This window comes from Passer montanus, unplaced genomic scaffold, assembly GCF_014805655.1.
Source record: "Passer montanus isolate IOZ18808 unplaced genomic scaffold, ASM1480565v1 scaffold6, whole genome shotgun sequence".
Taxonomy (NCBI): domain Eukaryota; kingdom Metazoa; phylum Chordata; class Aves; order Passeriformes; family Passeridae; genus Passer; species Passer montanus.
Window position 1 is genome coordinate 4,713,828 of NW_024371037.1, and position 21,827 is coordinate 4,735,654.

At 40.1% G+C, this 21,827-nt stretch overlaps 1 protein-coding gene across 7 annotated transcripts in view; it reads right to left on the reverse strand.

Annotated features, from left to right (window-relative positions):
- Window positions 1-12,817: 12,817 nt before the first annotated feature.
- Window positions 12,818-21,827, reverse strand: part of PLXNB2 (plexin B2) — a 253,069-nt gene continuing 244,059 nt past the window's right edge. For all 7 annotated transcript variants that reach the window (XM_039726868.1, XM_039726862.1, XM_039726864.1 and 4 more), the window contains 6 exons: window positions 21,655-21,815; window positions 20,927-21,074; window positions 20,365-20,429; window positions 19,588-19,663; window positions 17,514-17,588; window positions 12,818-14,704 (listed from right to left, as the gene is read on the reverse strand). In XM_039726868.1, coding sequence (XP_039582802.1) covers window positions 14,600-14,704; window positions 17,514-17,588; window positions 19,588-19,663; window positions 20,365-20,429; window positions 20,927-21,074; window positions 21,655-21,815 — 630 coding nt within the window. In that variant the 3' untranslated portion in view covers window positions 12,818-14,599. The remainder of the gene's footprint in view (window positions 14,705-17,513; window positions 17,589-19,587; window positions 19,664-20,364; window positions 20,430-20,926; window positions 21,075-21,654; window positions 21,816-21,827) is intronic.

A 21,827-nucleotide genomic window follows, 5' to 3' on the forward strand; every position in this document is an offset into this window, starting at 1 on the left:
CAGTATAACTTAAAACAATATCAGTTTGTTGAAGAAGACCCAGCAAAATTTCTGCTAGAGAGATTTAGAAGCTCTTTAAAGGACATCAGAAATCCACTAGGGCCAAATAACCTTGTGTCTGCTCTGTGCAGGGCATGAAAACAGGCAGTATATGGAAACTAACTCCCAAGTTCAGGTTCTTGGTAAAGCTCATCTTTTAAATTTAATTGGTGCCCTAGGGGAACATGAAGGCCAGAGTCAACTCTGAGAACTAAAGTAACCAGCTTTTGGAGTTGACCTCCCTAACAATGTGTGAAACCACTACTGTGATTTCAGTCTCATTAGGTATTAAATATAGGGCAAGCCAGAAGTGATTTTGCAGTAAATAAAAATGTTCATCCATTTAAATAATCAGACTGTAGTCTCATTACAGCTGTGTTGCATGAAGCATTATTTGTAGAGAAGACTTCTTAATCATCCACTTCAGTCAAATTTATAGAGAAACCAGCTTTAGTGAGTTAATTTCAAAGAATAACATGTTTGGTTTTGGGTTATTCTTTCACAGCTGAAAAGAAAATCAAAGTGTTTTGAAAATTACTCTGAAAGAACAGAAAATTATAAACAACATTGAGTGAATGACTAGTAACTGCCCATTTGCAAAATAGAGGAAAACAAGATTTGCAAAACATAGCCTGCCTCCAAATATGAGAAACTGCTGTGTGGATGCAGCCCTCTGCCCTCCTATCCCATAGGAATCAGACACCAAAAACTTTAGGGAACAAACCCTCAGACTTCAGACCTTCCAGATGGAGCATTTTACTCAAAAAGCCTTTTACTCACGAGACAGTGTTGACATTGCTAATGAGAGATGGCAAATATCCTTTTAACTCTCTCTGTGATCTTCTGCATTGCTGTAAACAATATACCTAATAATAGAGAAAATTAAGTCTTTGATGCTTTTACTACTGGGGGGAGGGGTTTGGGTGACTGATGTGGCGTGTTAGATATTTTGACATTAATATGTATAGATCTGTAGTCTTAAAAAGAGATCTTATTTTCTAAACAGTGCAGGCCAGGGAGTGCCCTCCAAACAAAATGGTATTGTTCTTCTGGCCACAGGCTCATCTGGGAGTTCATGAAATGGGTGTTGGCCTATTCCTAATGCCTGTTGCCTTTCTGTCATGCCACACCATGAAGAGCCTGGCTCTGTGCTTCAAATGACTTCTTGTTAGGTAGTGGGGACTGTCTGAAGGCTGGGCAGGCCCATGTCCCTCAGACTCCCCTCTCAGAGTAAGTGCTCCAGCACACAGCTGGCACCATGGCCCTACACTGAACGTGTTCTGGTTGATGGATATTTTTCTTGTGCTGATTGGGACAAACAGACTAGTCACAGTACTTGAGGTGAGGTCCAACAGCTTCTACACAGAGAGAGGTAATGCCTTCCTGAAGTCCTTTCCAATATGAATTTTTACATGACCTAATGAAATTATTGGCTAGTAGGTCCTAAAGGTATAAGCTAGCAAGGCTGCGGTAGGTAAATAGACTTTGTCTGAGTGTAGATGGGCTGTGAAGTTTGATTGGATGGGTGAAGATGAAAAGATGAGGGGTGTTAAAGGAGAGAAGCTGTTGTTGAGGCAAAAAGGGAGAAGTCAAAATAAAAAATGGAAGAACAACTCACCTCCAGAAGTTCAGTTAAATGGTCCAAGGTTTTACTAGAAATCATGGAAATCTACAAATGAAGATGATTAAGTGATTAACTTTGGAAGAAAATTCCTGGAACAGAACCTGGTGGTTTTAGGGTATAAGACAGTGTTAGATCTCTTTTCTATCATTATTGCTTAATTACTCATTAAAACATTGAGAAGAAATGGGTACAAGAATGCCTGTAGTTTTCCTTGTTTCTGGTCATTCTGTAGGGTGGTAGTACATGGAAAAGCTTTTCTTTTTTTCTTGGCTGAGAAGGGAACATGAAATTGCAAAGGGCAGAGCAACAAATGAAACCATTCTGCTCCTCTGAGCTGGAGACCAAGCTTGTCGCATCAGACTGAATCCTAAGACTCAGGATATTTTGTGTTTTCCTAAAGTTCTAGTTTCTAGAACTGAGAAGTGAGCCTTTGCAGTTTTATTAAGCACCTAGAAAAAAAATAGAGGACATTTCAAGGTTTTGGGCCTAGACAGCAAATACTGCCAAACCCTCTGTTTCATAGTTTTCTCTTTTTCATTCCTTGCTCCTGGAGTAGTTGGTCAAACTGGCCACCATAGGTGTGTTTCTACCTCCTGGGACACTAATGATGGAATACACAGTTCAGACAAACCTGTGGTGAAAATGAGATGTTGTCTCCTGGTTTTAAGCTCTCTTTTTACCTGGAGACAGTGAGGAGCTGTGGACTCACATTTGTGCATTACTCTTGTAGGGATTTATCCCTGAGGAGAGAAGATGAGGAACGTGACATGTCCCAGGTCTGAAGGGTTGTTAGTGCAGCAACCTCCATGTACTGATTTCAATGATGAATGTGTTCGACCTGAGTCATACAAAATCTGCTTTAAAAATTCATCTTCCCTTTTTCCTCCTGGTCCCAGAGGCTCAGTGTACTCTTTGAAAAATTACTCACTTCTCTCCAAGACCACTTGATATTCAAACAACTGAACTATTGCTTTTAACCAAGAGTTTATTGAAAGATTTCCCCCGGCCTTGCTAGCTCATTTGGGCAAACACCTTTTCTGCCTTGCCTTGAAGATGCATTTATGAGTCCCATCAAAGAGCCCAAGCAAAAGGTTCCAAAATAAGTCTTGTCAAGCAGCAGAGGTGAACTTTAGGTTGACATCAAAGTCAGGCCAGAAGTGTGTCAGGCCAGTCAGGCCTCTGGTGTGCAGAGGGTGACATGTCCTGGGCCAGCCCAAGCATGGTGCAGCTGTCCCTTCATGCAGTGTGTGCAGCAAAACCACCCAGCTGGAGGAAAGGCATGCTGCTACAGTACAGCTGATGGCACTGGAGGGGGTAGGTATTTTGGCTCCTTTGGGTTATATTGTTGTTTTAAAGAGATGCTTAGGCAATTTTTGTATTCTAAACAATGACAGCTGGAGACAAAAAGCTGCTGTGAGTATGTCTGAGAGCTAGTGTGAAAAAGCTGTGATCACACAAAGAAAATTTTATGCCTTGTTACTCCCTAGAACAGTTAGGAGTGGACAAGGTTTATGTTGATCACAAATATTCATAGGTTTTTCTGTCTTTCCTGCAATACCACTATCTACATTTACTTCTGGAAAATATTCGAGATGCATGGCAGGGATGTTAAATTTTAACTAAGCTCTTTCTTTCATGATATAGCTGTTCTCTTTCTCATTTATGTCTTGAGTAAGTGTTGATAAATGTTCACATTTGCAGTAAAATTCAGAGGCAAAGAGAGTTTCATCTTGGTTTTGCAGTGACCATATCTGAGCAGAGACTATTAATATTGATCATCACAATCTAATTCAAAGCAGAGAGCAAAATACAGGGATGTTAAAGCCTTGGGCAATTGTCATAATTTACTGTTAAGGAGAAAACTTTATGGTTAGCTGCCTGGATTAAAAATCCCTAAGAGTTTTCCACAGGAAGGTTTTATTAAAGGCATGTGGTATAGTTAAATGTAGTTATAAACACTCCCTCCTCACATATAGTGACATGTGCATTTATGTATCTGTAAAATCAAATTTCCTTCCTCCTGTTAAATGGCATTTTACAGAATTTCAAAAAGAAAAAAATATTTAAAATACCATATAATTTTTTGTATTTCTTATATTGTATTTTTATAATATCTTCTGTTTCCTTCACCTCAGCCAAATACTTTATCCTCCAAAAAAAATCTGCCAAACCAAATCCAGAAGGACCAGTCAGCTTCACTCATTCCTGTCATCGTGTCTGCATGGAAACATTTATCCAATCATAGTCAGTTTTGCACCATGACAATCTTTAACATAGCTTGAGAAAACCAGATTGATGGCCGCAAAGAGCAGTTTGGTGCTGTGAGCTGGGGTGAGGCTCGCCCTGCTGCCTGGCTGTCTCTATTTGGCACACTCCACTGGCCTGTGAGACAGGGACTGTCCCAGGAGAGGGGCACAGCTTTCCCTGCTGCCACGTCCTGGAGCAGGGCAGTGCTCAGCCTGGGCTGTGGTGTGTGGTGATGAGCAGGCTGGAGCTGACGCCAGCCCAGAGAGCCTGAGCCCTGTAAATGCCCAGCACAGGGGCACAGTGCAGGTCTCTGCTCCTTCCTGAGTGGCACCGAGTGTCCTGCAGGCCTTTGCTCATAGCTGGGGCACGCACAGGACCCCTGTTTGAGAGGATCAAGGGTCTGTTTATGCACCATTGGGTGCTTGGTGAGGCGGAATGAGAGGTGTGGCTTCTGCAGTTGAGGCAGGGGTGCCCAGGTGAAACATCAGCATGGTGAGGAGCACAGCAGAGCCCTGGGGCTGCAGTGGACGTGGCCAAGGAGTGTTGCTGTCCTATTGCCAAGGTTCTGTACCTTCTCGGTGGTTTCCTCAGGTGCAGCTCCTTACAGCACTCACTCCTTCTTCTCAGCACAGCCAACAAACTCCATCTCACCTCTCGACCAGCTACCCTGCTCTGTTATAATACCCCTCTTAACTGGATCCAGCTGTGGCCTATTAAGAGCAGGCTTGTTCTTAATGCTTGATAATTGGCACAGCTGTAACTCTTTAGGGGTGAGATTACTTTCACCACTATTTCTAGTCTCCTGCCTTCTATCTATCCACAAAGAAGAGCTGCATTCGGCCCTAGGCAGCAGCAAAATCTGTGCCACAGGTGGTCATGTCCAGCTGGCTGTCCTCTGGGAATACACACTTCACCTTCAGCTGTATGTCCACAACGTTTTAGGCAAGTATACACGGAGGCAAAGTTACACTCTTTAACTTGTTACAGGCTGGCAGAGTTACATTGTACCCACATTTACAGGATGGGTCAGCCTACATGCTGAGAAACTCTAAAAACCAGGCCTCACATATCCTTTTCATGGAGGCTAAATCTTCATAGTTTCCAGACTGCAACTTGGGCAAACATATTATCAGCAAAAAGATGTATATATTTAAGCACAGACAGGAGTTTTTCTTTCAGTGATAGATTTTGAACACAGATCATCCTTGCCAGGCTGGTTTTTCCTATCCACCTTGTGTCTGAATGTTTTTTTTTTTTGTTCTCTACGAAGTCAAGGGAAAATTGTAGCATGGAGATAACAATTTAGCTGGATACATTTTAATTTTTCTGTATGTAGCACTGCCAACAGCTTAGATTTAGGATCCAAGGATCTGGCATCTGAAGTTTTATTCTCAGCCATACAATTGACTTGTGCTCTAACTTAAGGCAAGTTGGTTTTACCTTCATTTTTAATTTTTTCATTTTTTGCATTGCATCAACAGGAACAGGATACAACCTCACATATCTTCATTAGCATTTGTGAAACATTTCAAGGTTTTTGGATGAAGACAGGAGTCATTCCATATGATAATCCTGATGTCTAATAGCCAGCTCAGGACTGCCAACCTCCTGTGTGCAGAGCAGGCACTCAGGCCATGGTATCAACCTGATAAATGGTCTGCTTGATTCCCTTCTCTCCCTACCTCAGCCACCTGCATCCACCTCCAGTTTACTCTCCTGTGCTGCTCATGTTAAAACACTAGCTGTATTGATTTTAGAGCAAATATAATTGATTTTAGAGTAAATCTCCTAGATATTGCAGGAGAGATTCAGAGTCCATTTAAATGACTAGGACCCCTGATATGCTTCGTTAGATCCAAGGTGAGCAGGGGCAACCTCTGCAGCATAGTAATAGCCAGATCAAAGCTCCTGCTATGTTAACACATGAGACCACATTGAAAAGGGAATGCAGATGGACCTGATCCCATCCATTCACCAGCTTCTTTATTGCTTAGTAATTTGGGTGTATTTATTTTCTCATTACAGGCATGGGTGATATGGCTGACAGCTGTGTTGTGTGATATGATAGCTGTGTTTGTGTGACATTCTTGAATCTTAGATCCAAGCAAAATACCCAGTAGTTCTAATGAGAACAGAATTGAACTCCATTTGGAGAATAAAATACTCTGGATTGCAAGGCTAGAATGTTCTTAGTAAAGGAATTTCCTGTAGTGAAAACAAACCAAACCAAAAAAACCCGGGCAAAAAAAGTCATGGTGAAATGGCACAAAAAATTAAACTATGTGTTTGTTATCAAGGAATGCAGATGTCTGTTTTTCATAACAAAGCCCAGCTATACATTGCTGGAATAACAGTGTCTACTTCAGCCTCTGTGGAGAAACTTGCAAACAGAGGAGACTTGCTAGGAAGTTTGGAAAAAACTACTATAACATCCAGGTCTTATGGAGCATAGTGTGACTATGAATATGATGCACCTCTGTGGTGCAGCCATTCATCACTGAAGATAAAACAGTCTCATAGCTTTAGAAAAAAAAGAGAAAGGGGGAAACATATTTCCTTAAAATTTTAACATGTTCCTGTTAATTTTTGCAGGAGCACCACAACGGTAAGAGCTTTAGAAATGCAGATTCTTCACAGAAGATCTACTTGTGCACCACAGACTTTCTAATATGGCTATTGATGTACAAGCTAGTGTTTCCCAGAGCTGTTGGTAAATGCAAAGAGTGGGTGTGAACTGGGTGTTTCTAACAGGATTTTTAGATCAGGTTCTGTTTATACCTCTGGGGTTCAGAGCTGATTCTGACTTGAGGTTCCTTTATTCCTCTAAGCATTGTTCTGCATTGTTTTGACTTTCTGTACTCCAAATTAGTATTTCAACAAGCTGTTTCATCTCGGTGCTCCTAACAGCTAGCCCTGTAAGCCCCTCATGTCTCTAGACCCATAGCTGGGAGCTGAGAGCGCTGTGTCTGAGCATGGCACTGGCTCTTGGTGCCAGCTGTACAGCTGGACATAGAGAGCAGAAGCATGCTTGACCAAGTCTTCCTACTGTGCCATGTGGGTGACCAGCCATACAGATGCAGTCCCACAGTGTCAGTGCTGCAGCAAACTCAGTGGAACAATGCTGCCTGCACCAGGCTGTGGTGCAGTTCATATCAACCTCAGATCTTTGGCATTCAAAAAAAAATGGAGATCTTGGAGGCATCTATGACTGTCCCACCTGAGAGTCAGTCTGCCTTATGTCTTCCTTGCATGGCAGCAAGGCAGAAAATGGTGCGTTCACAGTGATCCCAACTGAGGGGAGTGTCCTACAGGTTACTCTTGCAGCAGCCAGTGTTCAGAGCAGCTCCTGGTCTTGAAGGCTATCTGCCTGTCAAATCAAGGCAAAGCTTGGCAAGGCTCAGAGATCTGATCCACTCCCTGGCCTTATGACTCAGGCTTCACAGTGAACTTATTTGTCTTTGGGTTTGCTGCTTGCTGGCAGGAGGCTAAAATTAGCATCCTTTCCCAGCAGATAGTTAACAGAAATGTTTTGGCTGCAGACATGTCAGTTGGGTCATCACTAGTGGAGCAAATCTTCTGATGAGACTCTTAAATCACCTGCCTGAGAGCAGTTTGACTTAAACAGGAGCTAACCAAAGACCAGCCTGTAATTTGTCAGACTCAATCAGTTCCTAGAAAACCACAGGAGCCATTAGCCCTTATTTCCCCAGCAGGTGGGGAGATAGCCTTGGCTGGCAGACCAGCATAAGGGCCCTGTGTGCAGGGCAGAGCCTCCAGCCCAGCTGGCAATCCCCAGCTTACCCCAAGCAGCACATGGGTGCAGGCCCACAAAGAGGAATTGGTTACAAGTTTAAAATTAATAATTCAGCACTCCTTTGATTTGTTTTAACTACTGCAGAATGTGTGTCCTGCCACATTACTTTAACCTTGGAATAAAGTACAAATAGATGTGATTCAGACTCTAAATATTTAAAGCCAGAATCTAATCTTAGATACATTGTGTGTGCTGTCATCTCAAAAATCCGCTAAAGAGAGACGATGATGGACAGCACAGATTGAAATTAAATTCAAGCACTGTATTAAAAAACTTGCCCTGCTAGTTGACATGAATGATTAACCACAAAGAAACTTATGTCTGTCAGTGACAGCAGTGCTCAAGTGTTCTTTGTCATCACTGTCTTCATTAACTTTAGAAAAGAATAGTCCAAAACCACCTCACAGGGAAAAGACATCACCTCCCCTTTCTCCCTCTTTTCTTAAAGAGATGCAGCTAATCTATTAACTTTTTCTAGTTAAATGCCAAACAAAACATTTCTAACCTTCCTTTCACTGAAAATAAAGATAAAATCACAACCGTAACTTAAATCAAAAGCTATAATAGTACTTGGGCAGTTACAGGCTCTTGCTATAGATAGGCAGGTCAAAGCAATCAGCATATGAATCTTCACACACAGCCAGCAAACCCATAACTTGACACAGCTCTCTACCGAAAATTATTCTAAGAGGAGTAAGCACACCAGGGCATGACCCTATTAAATACCAAACCTGTAGCTCCAAAATTGCACAAAACCTAGATGGATGATCTCATCTCCAGCAGTAATGTGCCAGAATACAAATAGAGGATTGTCACTGCTTCAAGTGCGTAAGGAAACAAAATAAGGCCATGTTGAAATAAAGGGTGGAATATACATTGACAGCCGAGCAGAAGAACCTGCTGCTGCTGAAAATTATGGCAGTCTTTCTGTTCCTTTTGCTGGACATTTAGGCCTCATTATGGGACTTTTGGATATCATAACCGTATAGCAGCCTCCCAAGACAAACTTCAGTCCGATAAAAGAAGCAATGAGGTTAAACACCCACACCAAGCGAGCTGTGGAAATCTAGCCTTGTCTAATGGTGAAATTATGTTAATATCTATGTCACTTTCTAGTTTAGGGCTAGCATACTGCAGCCTCCAGTCCAGGGTAGAGTGCTGCAGAGTTTAGGTGGAGTTCAGACCAACTAAGAAGGACCATTCATACATCAGATGTGAATGTATGCACATCAGATGTGAATAGTAATGTGTGTGGAGGGTACATTATTAACAAATGTATTTTACCTTAGACAGATGGAGATGTTTTATATTTCAGTGAGGTTGTCTGCTCTAGCACAAAAAAATCCACTTCTATAATTTTCCAGTGAGCTGAGCCTGGGAGGGTCTGAATGCCCATGGGGTGCTTTGGGGATGAAAAGTGCATAATTAATTCAGGCAGTGATTGTTTCCTTCCTTGGGATTTCAGAGGAATGTAGCATTGTGGTTCAGAAAGTGCCAGTGAAACACAAGGTGAAAACTCACATGAAGAAGGATCACATGAAGGAAGATGAGGAAAGCAGCCAGACCCATGATAATAGTATTTCAAATAACATCCTGGAGGCAATTTTACAATTGTGAGCATTGCCATGGACCTAGATGTAGCTGCAGGAAACATGGATTTGGGTTTGTTTTAAATCCCATGGATTGGCGTCCAGGCTCTGCAACTAGCAAGTATGATCTCTTACTGAATAGGAGCATAGCCACAGGACAGAAAAGATTAAGGGTATCAAAGGAATACATTTTTTCATTTCACTCCTTTCTTATTACAGTAGATTAAAAGAAAAAAGTGAGTTTTGTTCAACATTCAATTTTGAGGACAATTAAATAAGCCAAAAACATTGTTCAGAATTAGAGCACTGAATAAAGGATTTCAAAAACACAGTGTGGGGTTCATGGTGGGATTTTTATTTCCTTTTAAGATGAGCCATATACATCTGTATGAGATCTATTGTCCTCTGTCCCACTGAAGAAATAGTTTCTTTCTGAAGCGTCCAATCTATTAAGACACATAGGTTCTTTAAAAGCTTAAAAAAAAGAAGGAAAGCACTCAAACTCTCTTCTGGTTCAGATGGCAATTATCTGAGAAGCAGCAGAGAAACAGGAATACATGGGTAAATGAAATAGCTTTTGATTGCCTGGCTATGAATGACAGTAGGATTTGTCCTCTTTGGTAATGACATGCAGCAGCAAGCAGTATGCACCGGCAAGACAGAAGTCAGCCCTGACTGTCTGGTACAGCAGCAGTGATCTTTCACAGCATAGATGGTTATTACAAGCCTGCACAGGGGAAACCACTTTATTCTCTAATGGATGGAGAAATGTTCCTTGATACTGAGGCAAAAGGGGACACCATTTAAAGAAAACAAAACCTTTGAAAACTTCCTTGTAACTGTGGGTCTGGAAAGTCTCTTTTCATTTTGTTCTGCAGGAACTGTCAAACACCAAGAATTCCACCATCACTTTTGGGCCCCATCAAGAAAAAGCCTAACAAAAGAGGGAGGCTAAAAGACCAACTCTAGTTTACAATTCCAGCTTTCAAACCCATCATTCATCAACTGAAGGAGGGTTTCTCAAAATAAAAAACCCCACAGATTAGGTATGTAGAGTCTGAGGAAAAAAAAAACCAACTGATCATTATAGCTTGTGTGCTGCTATCATTCATTCTGCAGGGAATCCTGTGCTCCAGGCAGATCTGGCAAAACAGACAACTAAGAGAGGAGCTTTGTGTGATGGAGAACCTGGAATGCTTGAGGCGCAGAGTTTGACTGTATTGAGCTTGGAATGAGGGATGAAAACAAGTCACAAGGGCAACAGTGCTTACATTTCCATTGCATCAACTCTAGTGACTGGAAGTGCCAAATTTCAACTCCTCTGAGTGTAAGGCAGAATTACACAGGACTCAAGTCAATGGCAGGTAGACATCTTCCTCTAAACCTCTGAAGCTGACTGTCTCACTGCTCTGAATGGTATCTCTAGACAGAGATAAAAAGGAAAAAAAAGCCCAAACAATTTCCCCTGTATGTTTTTTCTAAGAGAAGACAACAGACTTGGGAAAAGTCTTAAGCAATCTTTGCTCAAGATCAAATTCTTTAGAAAGGAACTCCTCAGAGAACTGTTACACCTCATGCTTATGTGCATATGGGAACCCTGACTAGAGAAATTATCAGGATAAATAGAGGTTTTGGAACCCTAGGAAGCATGTAAAAGGGGGGTTTCCCTATCAGATTCAGAGATTGGATTTTTTTGGGCCATGTAAATACATATTATCAATGGCATACTATGGCTGAAAATGGTTGTGTTACTAATAAGGCTGGAGAACCTGGAATGGTAAAGTACTGGCCACAAAAACTCATCACTGCTGGTAAGTCCAGGACAGCTGAATTTCAAGCTCAAAGCCATTTTAAAAAATTTAAAAGCTGGCTAAAAATCCTCCCGTGTTACAACAGTTTTTGAATTCCAGTTTGAATTTCTGAATTCCCTGTATGGTTTTGTTTATAATGATGGCTCTGTTTATTTTCAAAAGGTTACCAGAAAGGCCAACTTTAGAGGGTGCATGTAAATACAGCTCAGACTCAGCAGGCTGAGAAATGTGTCCAACACAGGAGGGTGCAGAAGGGGGAGTAAGTAGGGTGTAACAGACTGATCAGAGAAGTCATCTTCAGGAGACATTATGAACGCCTCACACATGTGAGCTAGCTGACGTCCTCTCCCCCCATAACCCCTTGCTTATAAATCTATAGCATACAGAGAGCAGCAAAAAGATCAAGTAAGGTGTCAGAGGGAAATCTGGCACTAAGGAATAGAGAGTGAATTCTTGGCCAGAGACAAAAAAAACTCCATTCCTGTTCAGTTGGGTGAGTTACTACATATCAAACAAGCAGGCGCAGGGACCTTGTCCTGTCATAAGAGAACTCTGTTTGCATGTTTGCAGGTAAGGAGGCAAGTCTCTCTCTCTTGGAGAGACTGCTGTCAGCAATGGGATTCGGACCTGCTGGTGGTGCCTGCACCAGCCTCCAGTCTTGGTCTGGGAGATGTCCAAGCAAAGGAACTTCACTCACAGCTGCTGCTGTGGAGTAAAGTGATTTCTGTTTGGCAGCTAGAATGTTCTTGTTCTTTAAGAAGTGCCACTTAGAGGAGCTGCGGAAGGGTGAAAAGGAGGGAGACCCCCAGTGAGCTTTTTCCTTTTATAGTGTAGATGAACCAGGTATCAGGAGCAGCAGAAACCAAATGAGGAGCATGAAGGTTTTAAGAATCAGATTGCTAAAATGAAAACTGAACGAGGCCTGGACAAAACAGAGCACTAGAGTGGAAAAACAAGCACTGGATGAGCTTAGCCAAAAGGGGAAATGATAAAATAAACAAGCTCAGTTCTTCAATTCAAATTCCAGCTTTGTGCTTTCAGGACAGGGGACTTGAAGAAATTGAAGAGCTGGCATTAAGTTTCTTCGTAGCTGCAGCTGCTCACAGATATCTGCCTCTGTGTTCCCTGGCAGGCGGCACTGCAGCACTGATAGCCTACAAATTTCCCAGGATGTGAGAAAAGGGCACCAAGAATGACTAATGGATCCAAGATGAACTGGCACATGCCAGCAGACACACATGCCAGCTGCCTCACAGGTAGGATCCAGCTAGAGCACTGCTGCATGCTACAGCTGCAGCCTGCAATTGCTCTGTGTCAAGTCACTGCTGATGGGGGACTTATAATGTTCCCTCTGAAAGCCCTACTTCCTCAAGCAGGGCTTTCTGTTCTCTCTGGAGAGATGCTGCTGAGACTGTATTTTAATTGGCTTTCAGTCCCAAGATACATCAGGCAAGAATACCTCACTCTGGTATGTTGCACTACATCCTTGCTTCTCCAAAGTACTGTCATTTTTCAGAGCAAATGCCAATAAAAAGGGCATGATGTCAGGCATTCCATCTGCAGGATGTGCGGCACTCCTCCTTTCCCAACCACAGACTGATGGACGCTGCTGCTCCATCACTCCCAGAGGGAGCATTACAAATCCTTTCAACACCCATCCCCCCCGTTTCAGTAAAGATCCACTGACACTTGGTGGAAAAAACAACATTGTATTTGATTTACAATTAACAGGATTTACAAATAATGAAAAGAAACAGATTAGCCATGAAATTAGGATGCCTTTGTTGATGAAAGAATAACTGGCAAAGCACCTTGCTGTAGAAGTCATATAGCTCAGTCCTAAACAGTATAAAATAAGTTACAGCCCAGGCAGGTTCAGGAATGATTATAGACAAATGCAAGAAGTCGAGTACAAAGCAAACAAAAAACCTGCTCACAGCCTACTGGAAAGGAAACCAGTTCTGGTGAGGCTTTTGCTTTTCAGAAACTGAAGGAAAGGCCCACTGACAAATACTAGGAAATTTTCAAAACGGGAGGAAAAAAAAAATCAACAGACAGTAAAAGTCAGTGTGTGACAACCTACCAGGCAGGGAGAGCGGGCGGCAGACACTGCATTAGCTTGCTGAGAGTCAGCAGAGTCCGGGTGCTTGGCAGGACAATGAACGAAGGAGTACAGATGGCAGCACTTCATTAAAATGCTACTTTACTGCCAAAAACTTGCAAGACAAAGAGAAGTAAAGTTCTCTGATGTGCAATACAGCAATTTAAGAAGACGTACCTAACTTTTTGATTTGTACGGCGCTTACCTATATTGTAAACACACACTTTCTGACAAGTTATTTCAATTTTCTTTGCTATGGATTATAGTGTGTATTCAATCAAATGCAGCATTCCAAGGCTCAAAACTGACTGAGTGGTTTTCAATAGATGAGTATATGATTTTTTCCAATATCATAGTAGTATTTTACATCACAGATACAATAAAAACAAGTGATGGTATTTCTAGGACAGTTCCAAGATTCAAATAAAAAATCATCAGAACCATTCTAAAATAGGGTATTATACATAATCAAATCATGTTAAACAGCACACTCTCGGCAAGCAGCTAATTACAAGCATTCTGCTGGTCATGTTTTTCACACAAAAGTCATTCAATAGCACATAAATACTTATTTTTCTGATCTGCTTCTTTTTACAAAACCATTCATCAGATTCACAGAATTAGTACAAGTAAGGCACATTAGCATATATCATAAAACTCACAATAATAACAAAGAGTTTTAAAGTTTTAAGGACTGATTCCTTCTTTGCAGTGATTTCTGAACCAAACAAGACTTCATCAGTAGAACTCTTCTACATTGACAATACTCTTATTTCTCTCACGGCCAACTGTGGTGGGTGCATCACCATTGAGATAAATAATTAAATGTAGAACCATGTGTGGTAGCAAATCCCATTTTTAGATCTTGCAGAGAAATCGGACACTTTGTTCACTATGTTCATTATGAGCACAAACCAAGTTTTAGAGCTCTATGGAAGTCAATTTCCAGTTATCAAAATAAAAGGGGATATTGCATGTGTCTCGGAGTATGTTATTGTTTTCCTAGTACAAATATTGCTTAAGGTAGAAAGGATGCTTTAGTATTGAATTTACTTGCATAATGAATTCTAAATGCTGATGTCTCAGATTCCACTAAATCAAATGAACGATAGGTTTTTCTTCTTCCACCCCCCACCCTGCCCCCAACTAAAGGACTCTCTTTCCCACAGAAGATTCATTTACACACAACACAGCTTTTAATTAGAAGCATAATTTACAGTAAAAATTCTTTACATTACACCTCTGCTATCAAAAAACCATGAAATCTTTCATTTAAAGTTGTAATTATACATTAAAAAATAGAACACTATTTCCTTAACAGGAAGAATGAATTTGAACATCTTCAGATCAGATTTCTTTATTGCGGCTTTTGAGTCAAAGGTCAGTCACTTTATTCTCTAGCGCAGCTGCTATTTGCTGTAAACGGAAGGCAAGCTGCATTTTTTGTGCAGCTGGATCCTCTTCAAGTGCATTTATAATCTGGAAGATATAAACACAGAAAGTTTAGAATAATTTAGCTTAAAATATATGACATAGTTCTGAGACCAAGTGTTTGATACTACTTTGGTTGTAAAGAGTCTTTTGCATTCACTCTGTACCAAAGTCCATCTATTAGGTCTCATGTTCTATTTTTTCACAAAGACAGTAAAAATGATTGTCTCTGTTACTTTATCTAAGTTGTTGTAATGTTTCCCATTATGTTGGGATACAAGCAAATTAATAGGTTGTACTTTATCTTGTAAAATATTACATTCCAAGATGGAGCAGGCAGGGGAAGAATTTCCTCAGAGCTATTTAAGAATAAGAAACAGTGCTTCTACATACAGTGCACCCTACAGAGCTTAAGGGTCATCTACCATCAGTAATTATATCCCATCCCCATGAGCTGGAGTTATGAGAAGCTCCTGGGTGGTCCATGCACAGGCATGTGGTAGGACAATGCAAGGTCTCCTGTGTCTGTAGGCAATATGAGGAATAAAGCCAGCAGCTCCCTTTTGGCTCTCACCAAGAAGTGCCAAGACTCTGGCCCAGCACAACATAGTTCAGGAAAGCAAATAGCTCCTCAGAGGAGCCTCCAGCATCCCACAGCCTCTGCTGCACAGAATACATATAAGAGGATATGACTCTTAAGACACAAGGGATTTGAAAACAAGAGCCAGTAAAGGTCAGCTGTTATGAGAAGGCTTTTCTTCAAATAGAGTTTTTAGGGCTTCCCAAATCAAATTCAAAAGGTTTTGAAAGGTTTTCATTTCCACCATCCTTTAGGAAAACTTTCCCACCAGCTATTAGATTTCTCCATTAGAAAAATGTGTTATGTGACAAAACCATTCCTTTGCTAGAACTGGCTTTATTAATATAAGTCTGACAGTGTAATCAAGCAGAAACCTTTAGCACTGTTTAAATAGTATATAAACTTGCAAGTACAGAGATGGAAAAATGGAGTTTGCCTGTCACTACCTGTGGTTCTTATTACTTCTTGAACACAACTGACAATGGAGATGAATGCAGTCAGAATCAATCTAGCCAATAATTTCACTTTGAAGGGCTGGTATAGTGTTTGCATTTCCAACACTGGAGCAAATTTGTTTAGAAATAATTATTTTAATGAATTTGTTTTTAAAGCGTGAAAATATTTTTACAAGTGCGACTTAATAAACACTTATTGCAGTATTTAAACTGGGCCTGATTTAATTTGATATTGTTTCCTTAATTTAAACAATTTTATCTAGCTGTAACTCCTCAAATCTAGACTAAATAATTCATGATTATCTCTACTGGTGAATATATCCTTCATATAAATGTGGACAATTAGAATGTACCCACTTAGTCATTGTCAAGCCCTGCAGAGATGCAGAAGGTACAGCACATGCTGAGAACCACTGTGTCAGTAATAAAGACAAGGGCAGCTGCAAAATGTTCCAATTTATGCAAATTAAAACATTTTCATGGAAAATAAATAAGCTTGATTAATTTTACTCAATGGTTCTTGACAGATTATCTCCACAATTCTGAATTAACAGCCTTTTCATCAGATGCACCTCATTGTTACACAGTGATGTACGTGGAAGGGAAGAGCTGCAGCTACATACTGGGGTGTGCTGGCCTGCCACTGATGAAGTCCCACAGGCTGGTGGCTCTGCCTGAGCTGTGGGTGAATCAGGGATTTACAGTTCAGCTGTCATTCAGGGTCCCCGAGTGTTTTTGTAAGAGGTCAAACTACGGACATATTTGGGAGGGTGCTGAAAGCCAGCTTAGCACTGGTGGTGAGGGGTGAGGGAATGCCATGGGGCTGGCCTACATTCCTCTGTCTGCTTCTCCCGCTGACCATCACTGCAGGACTTCTCAGGGTGATTTGATTTTCCCTGCTTGCATCTGTTTAAAAGCTGTGACAGGCTGGCTGCTCCTGTATAAAGCAGCTGCAGTGAAGGATGCAACTCACTGTCTTTAGTGCTAAATGTAAGTGAAAACATGAACTGTGCTGAGGTGCAAGACTAAGCGAATAGAGCTCACATGTACTGTGCTCCTTTTTGATTCAGCATCTGTTCTTGCTTTAATTCTGAGAGTTTTCTGGAGGCATTCATTTCCATGGAAACCTTTGAATAAAAGTTTCCTTCTCTCTTTTTGTCTTCAGATTAAGTTTGGAGAGCCATAGCCACAGCCCAGCTACTCTGGGATATTCTTTGTCCCCCTTTCCACAGGGTGTGAAAAACCAAAGAAACTTTTAAAACTGAAGCTGTGAGCCTGCTTTTGAATTCAACAGTTACTCTGCTTTGGTTTACCGTAGGCAGACACTTCACTTGGCATGGCAAAACAGGGATGGTACCATGCACAGAAGTTTAAAGAGCATTTTAACTAATAAAAAGGTCATGGCTCCAATTCCTACAAGCAAAACAAGTTTAATGGATTTTTCCTAATAAAAAAGCACACTGTCTTGAAACCTGATCTAGCTCTGATGACTTTTTGCTCAGTGACATTGTTATATACTTATTAGGATGGTAGAAGTGAAGAGAAATTATTTTAAAATCTATTTATCTTTCAGATCTTGTTAAACTATCCATGAAACTACCCCTACCAAAACCAGATAGCCATAATGAAATTGTTCATTTATAAGGACATTATCTTGACCAGTGTAATTGCCAAGCAGGGTATATAACTGCAAGGATTTTGTTCAGCATTGCTTTTACCTGATTATTCAGTGAAATCCAGAAGTCACTTCTTTAGACTAATGTTAGCTTTCATAACCTTTTACCATTGACATTAAAGCATGAAAACAAAAGCCATAACTTACCTCATCATAGTATTTGTTAGTGTACTGGTAGAGTTGGTGTAGAGCCACAAGCGTGTTTAAGGAATCAGTATGTGCCTGTTAACACAAGCAGGCAGCAAACATGTCAAAATGGGATCACTCACAGCTGAAACTTATGCACATGCACAACTGTTGGGTACAACTGACAAGATTTCAAATGCAAGCTCTGTGTTTAACTTTTGTTAAATGACACATGAGGCAGAGAAAATGAGTGAGAAAACTTTTGTTTGGTGATTTTTAGATCAAGACTTTCCCTCTGGTATTTTTCCAACCTGCCCACAACTCTCAATATTGGAGTGGGAAGATATTTTGAATTCTGAACATCAAACCACAGGCTACAGCTCAAACATCTGTTAGCAGCATGGGTGTGAAAAGCTAAAGCATTTACTCAGTACAATCTACACATTGTTGAGATATTAAGCATTGGTTCTGACATGGTCATCATGGGTGTTTAAAATCCTCTCTCCAGCTCTTTTTACATCCTGGAAATTATTCATACTCCACTACAGCAAAGGTGTAACTCATCAATATCATGAGCACACGTACATTTGGAAAAAGCCACCCGAAACATGAAGATAGAAAGGTGGGGAGGATGTGGGGTGTGTGATGGTGAGAAGAGAGAGAGAGAAAGGACTTCAAATTAAGCAGGAAATAACCCTTCCATTACCTTATCTTCTTCCTGCCCCCACACATATGACTTATTTAGTGAATGTGCTCTACCTGTCTGAACAGATGTTCTTCATTCAAATGTGTAGGATTCAAGTCTCTAGCTATGCCTTTAGTCTTTTAATTTAGTTAAGAAAATGAAGAATTGCAAAACATTGCTACTGGCGTAAATGATTACCCCAGGGATAAAGCAGCAGAGAAACATCCATCTTCCCTTGCTCTATAAAAGTCACTTTTAGAGCTGGTCAAAATTTGCAGTGTTCAATCACTCCTTCCATATTAATTTTGATCATAATTTATAATGAAAATAGAAAGGATGAACATATCCTGCTGATGTTAAAACATTATATTGAATTTACTTTTAATCACCAAACATTCTCATTTTATATACATCTCAATTTATGTAATAAATAAAGTGAACTGTAAAATGAAATGTCACTGCAGATGAGTTTTGTAGTGAATGACTGAAAATAGAAATGCTCTCATGAGGATGTTGATCTGCAAAATGTTAGGTCCTAAGGGCATTGAAATAAACAAACCGCAAAAAATTCCCCAAACATCCTCCTTACGCTAGAACTCTTCAACTAAATTAAGCAAATGAGCAAACCAGCCGGTAAATACACTGCCTTCTTGCTCAGGCTAAACAACATCTTTAGGACTGGTGAGGGACTCTCCAAGTTAAATAGAATGCTTCAAAGGCAAGAGCCTGCCTGAGCTGAGCTGCAGAGCAGACAGGCTCTTTCAAGACTGAAGCAGCTTTTGTAATGACTTTGTTCCACCCATCTCCAACCAAAGTCCCAGACAGCAACCACCACATGCTGCTCTTCTCCACGTGAGGTAACTCAAATAACCTATAATGCCAAATCTGCCACTGAGCAAGCATGATGAACTTCTCACATGTACAATAAAGCAGAAGTATTGCTCCTGTATAGACTGTTCTAAAATATGCTATTCTTAATGTTCATGCCTCTTCTTTAATTTCTAGAATCTAATTTTTGCTGTGGTAGCAATGTGAATTCAGTCACTACTCGTTATTAGTATGATAGATGCTAAAAGTCCTCCATACGCTGTGGAGAGAAAGCACAGTTCAAGAGTGCTATAATTTTCCACAATGGCTGTGAAAAATCCAAACACTGTGCTCTATTCCCTGCATAACTCAGATAGATTAGTGACAATAAGAAGTTTTGATTCCGTTCAATAATCAACATTTCAAAGGTTGAAATGTTGGCCAGACTACAATGAACAGGAATATTTCAGAGATTTATGAAATCATCTGATATTTGCACATACAAAAGACCCCGTTTGTTGAGAAAGAAAGAGAAGACAAAAAAACCCCCCAGTATTATACTTGGCTCCAATTTCGCTACAAGAAAATGGATTCTATCCTTACCCTAGAAATCTCTGCTAGATGGGTATTCATGTCTTGGTCACTCACTGGCACCATCTGACGAATACCTTTGTAGTAACTGTAAGAGATTAAAAAAGATTTTCAGTTAGTAAAATAAACTGTGTCTTTCTGGCAATTCTGTCGTCATTTCAAACATGCTTCCTTACTAATACAGGAAGAAGACACAACATACCAATGATTCCTTCAGTAATCCTGCCTTCCAACATTAGTACTTTTGCAGTAGAGGTAAATCTTACCTGATTGTACAGGTATGTACCACAGGAAAAAAAATCTATAATTGCAGATAATGATTATTTTTAGGTCTTAAAACTGTCAAGAGTTGTTTTTTTTTTTTTTTTTGTGTGTGGCAGATCTTCCATGATATTAATAGGATTTCCAATTAGTAAATGAATAAAGTCTGAGACAGCATAGGAAAAAAATGTTTCTGAAAATGTTTTCAGGATTTGATCTCTACTGAGTTATGGAAGTGCAGCATTTGTTAGACAGATCATGTGGGTAGAAAACTGCAGAAAACTTTCTGCTGAATATTTTCTCCTGAATAAATCTATTCATCTGTCTGTACAGACAGGAATATGCACTGGGTCCAAAGAGAGCTCCATTTCAACTCTGCCAATGCCACCACCAAGGGGATCTTTAAACGTTTGGGTGTAACATTTTTAATATTTGACAGCTGACTTTGACAACATCAGCATTCCCTTTCCACTTACACAGGCTTAAAATCCTATCAACCGAATAACCATGAAAATAATTGATACTTACTCTTCCACCATTTTCTTATAGTTAGAGATTTCTTTCGCATAAAGTAATTTATTACTTGGAGAATCCTGGAAAAATTAGAATACGGAAAAATGTAGTTATTTATGAACATTTCAAGAAGCAAAAGAAAGTTAAGAATGTAAGAGCAAGCCTTTATATTTATATACACTTGAGCTTTACATATATTAACATTTGGATACTTATTAACATAGGTGGGATTATTTAATAAAAAGATGATGCTTACACATATTATTGCTGAGTTTTACATAAGTATCAATGCAAGGTGATAATAAATTATTGCTGGACCTGAAATAATCAGTTCTTGAACATGCTTTTTATAAAAGCAGTTGCTGTATTCTCCTCTTTCAATAGTATCAGTTGGCAGACTACACAGAAATACTGACAGTTCACCAACCTGTTAAGTGGTGAAATGTTAACTTCATTATAAAACTAAAAAGAAACGATCAAGGCTGTGTCTCCTCAGAGAATGGGTATTGTCTGTGAGGATGCCCTTTGTCTCAGTCAGGCATGAGCATAGTCAGAATGTAGAATGCAAATCACTTACTCTGCTTAATTTGTGCTCTGTTCTTGTGCAAGCATCCATGAAAGTCTGTGCAATGACTGACAAGGAAGCATCCACTACTTCATGAACGTGAACATCAAAGATAAAATGGGGATTTTTCAGTATGTTTACCCAGAATCTAAGAGGCAGGCTGCAAAGCAAGGAAAAAGATAAATAATCCTTTTTACACAATAAATATTCTACAACGAGAAAATCATATGAAATCAAGTATGGGCTTTGCGTTTTCATCTCCTCACAAGAGTGATGTTTAATTTTATATTTCAACATTGATACAAGCTTGTCTGGGTTCCATGTGAGAAAACCAACTCTTTACATCTCTCAGAAAAACTCATAAGGTAAGGATCTTGAGTGCCCAAAAGAGCAAGGAAGGATGTATGCATCTATCAAATACTATCAAATAGTATGTATTAGATTTGATGATTTGACAGGTAAATCTATTTCCATTTGCCTCTTGCTTTCGTCTTCTCTGAGGAAAGACTAAAAGTAAAACATGGTAAACCTGCCAGTGACAATCCCATAGGTAAACTGGTTTCATTTTTTGCCTCTTCTAGGCTTACAGGGAATCTTTTTCATCACACAAACTTATTATCTCAATTAAAATTCTGAGGATTATAAATGAAAATTACTTGGATTTATGGTAAGAGTGTTAGTATATACCTGTGAATTATACTCTTATTTCTCTACAGTACATGACTCTGTTCATACCATACCTGTTTGTTTTCCAGATGTGAATGGTATCTTCATCCTTGATGTCATGTTTTTCTGCTTGCTCATCAAGAAAGTCAAAGAAGTACTTCACAGCTGGTGGCACCACATGGTTTGAGTTGAGCACACTATGAAAGAAGTCATCTACAAACTGCTGAAGTGTCCCCTAAGAGCAAAT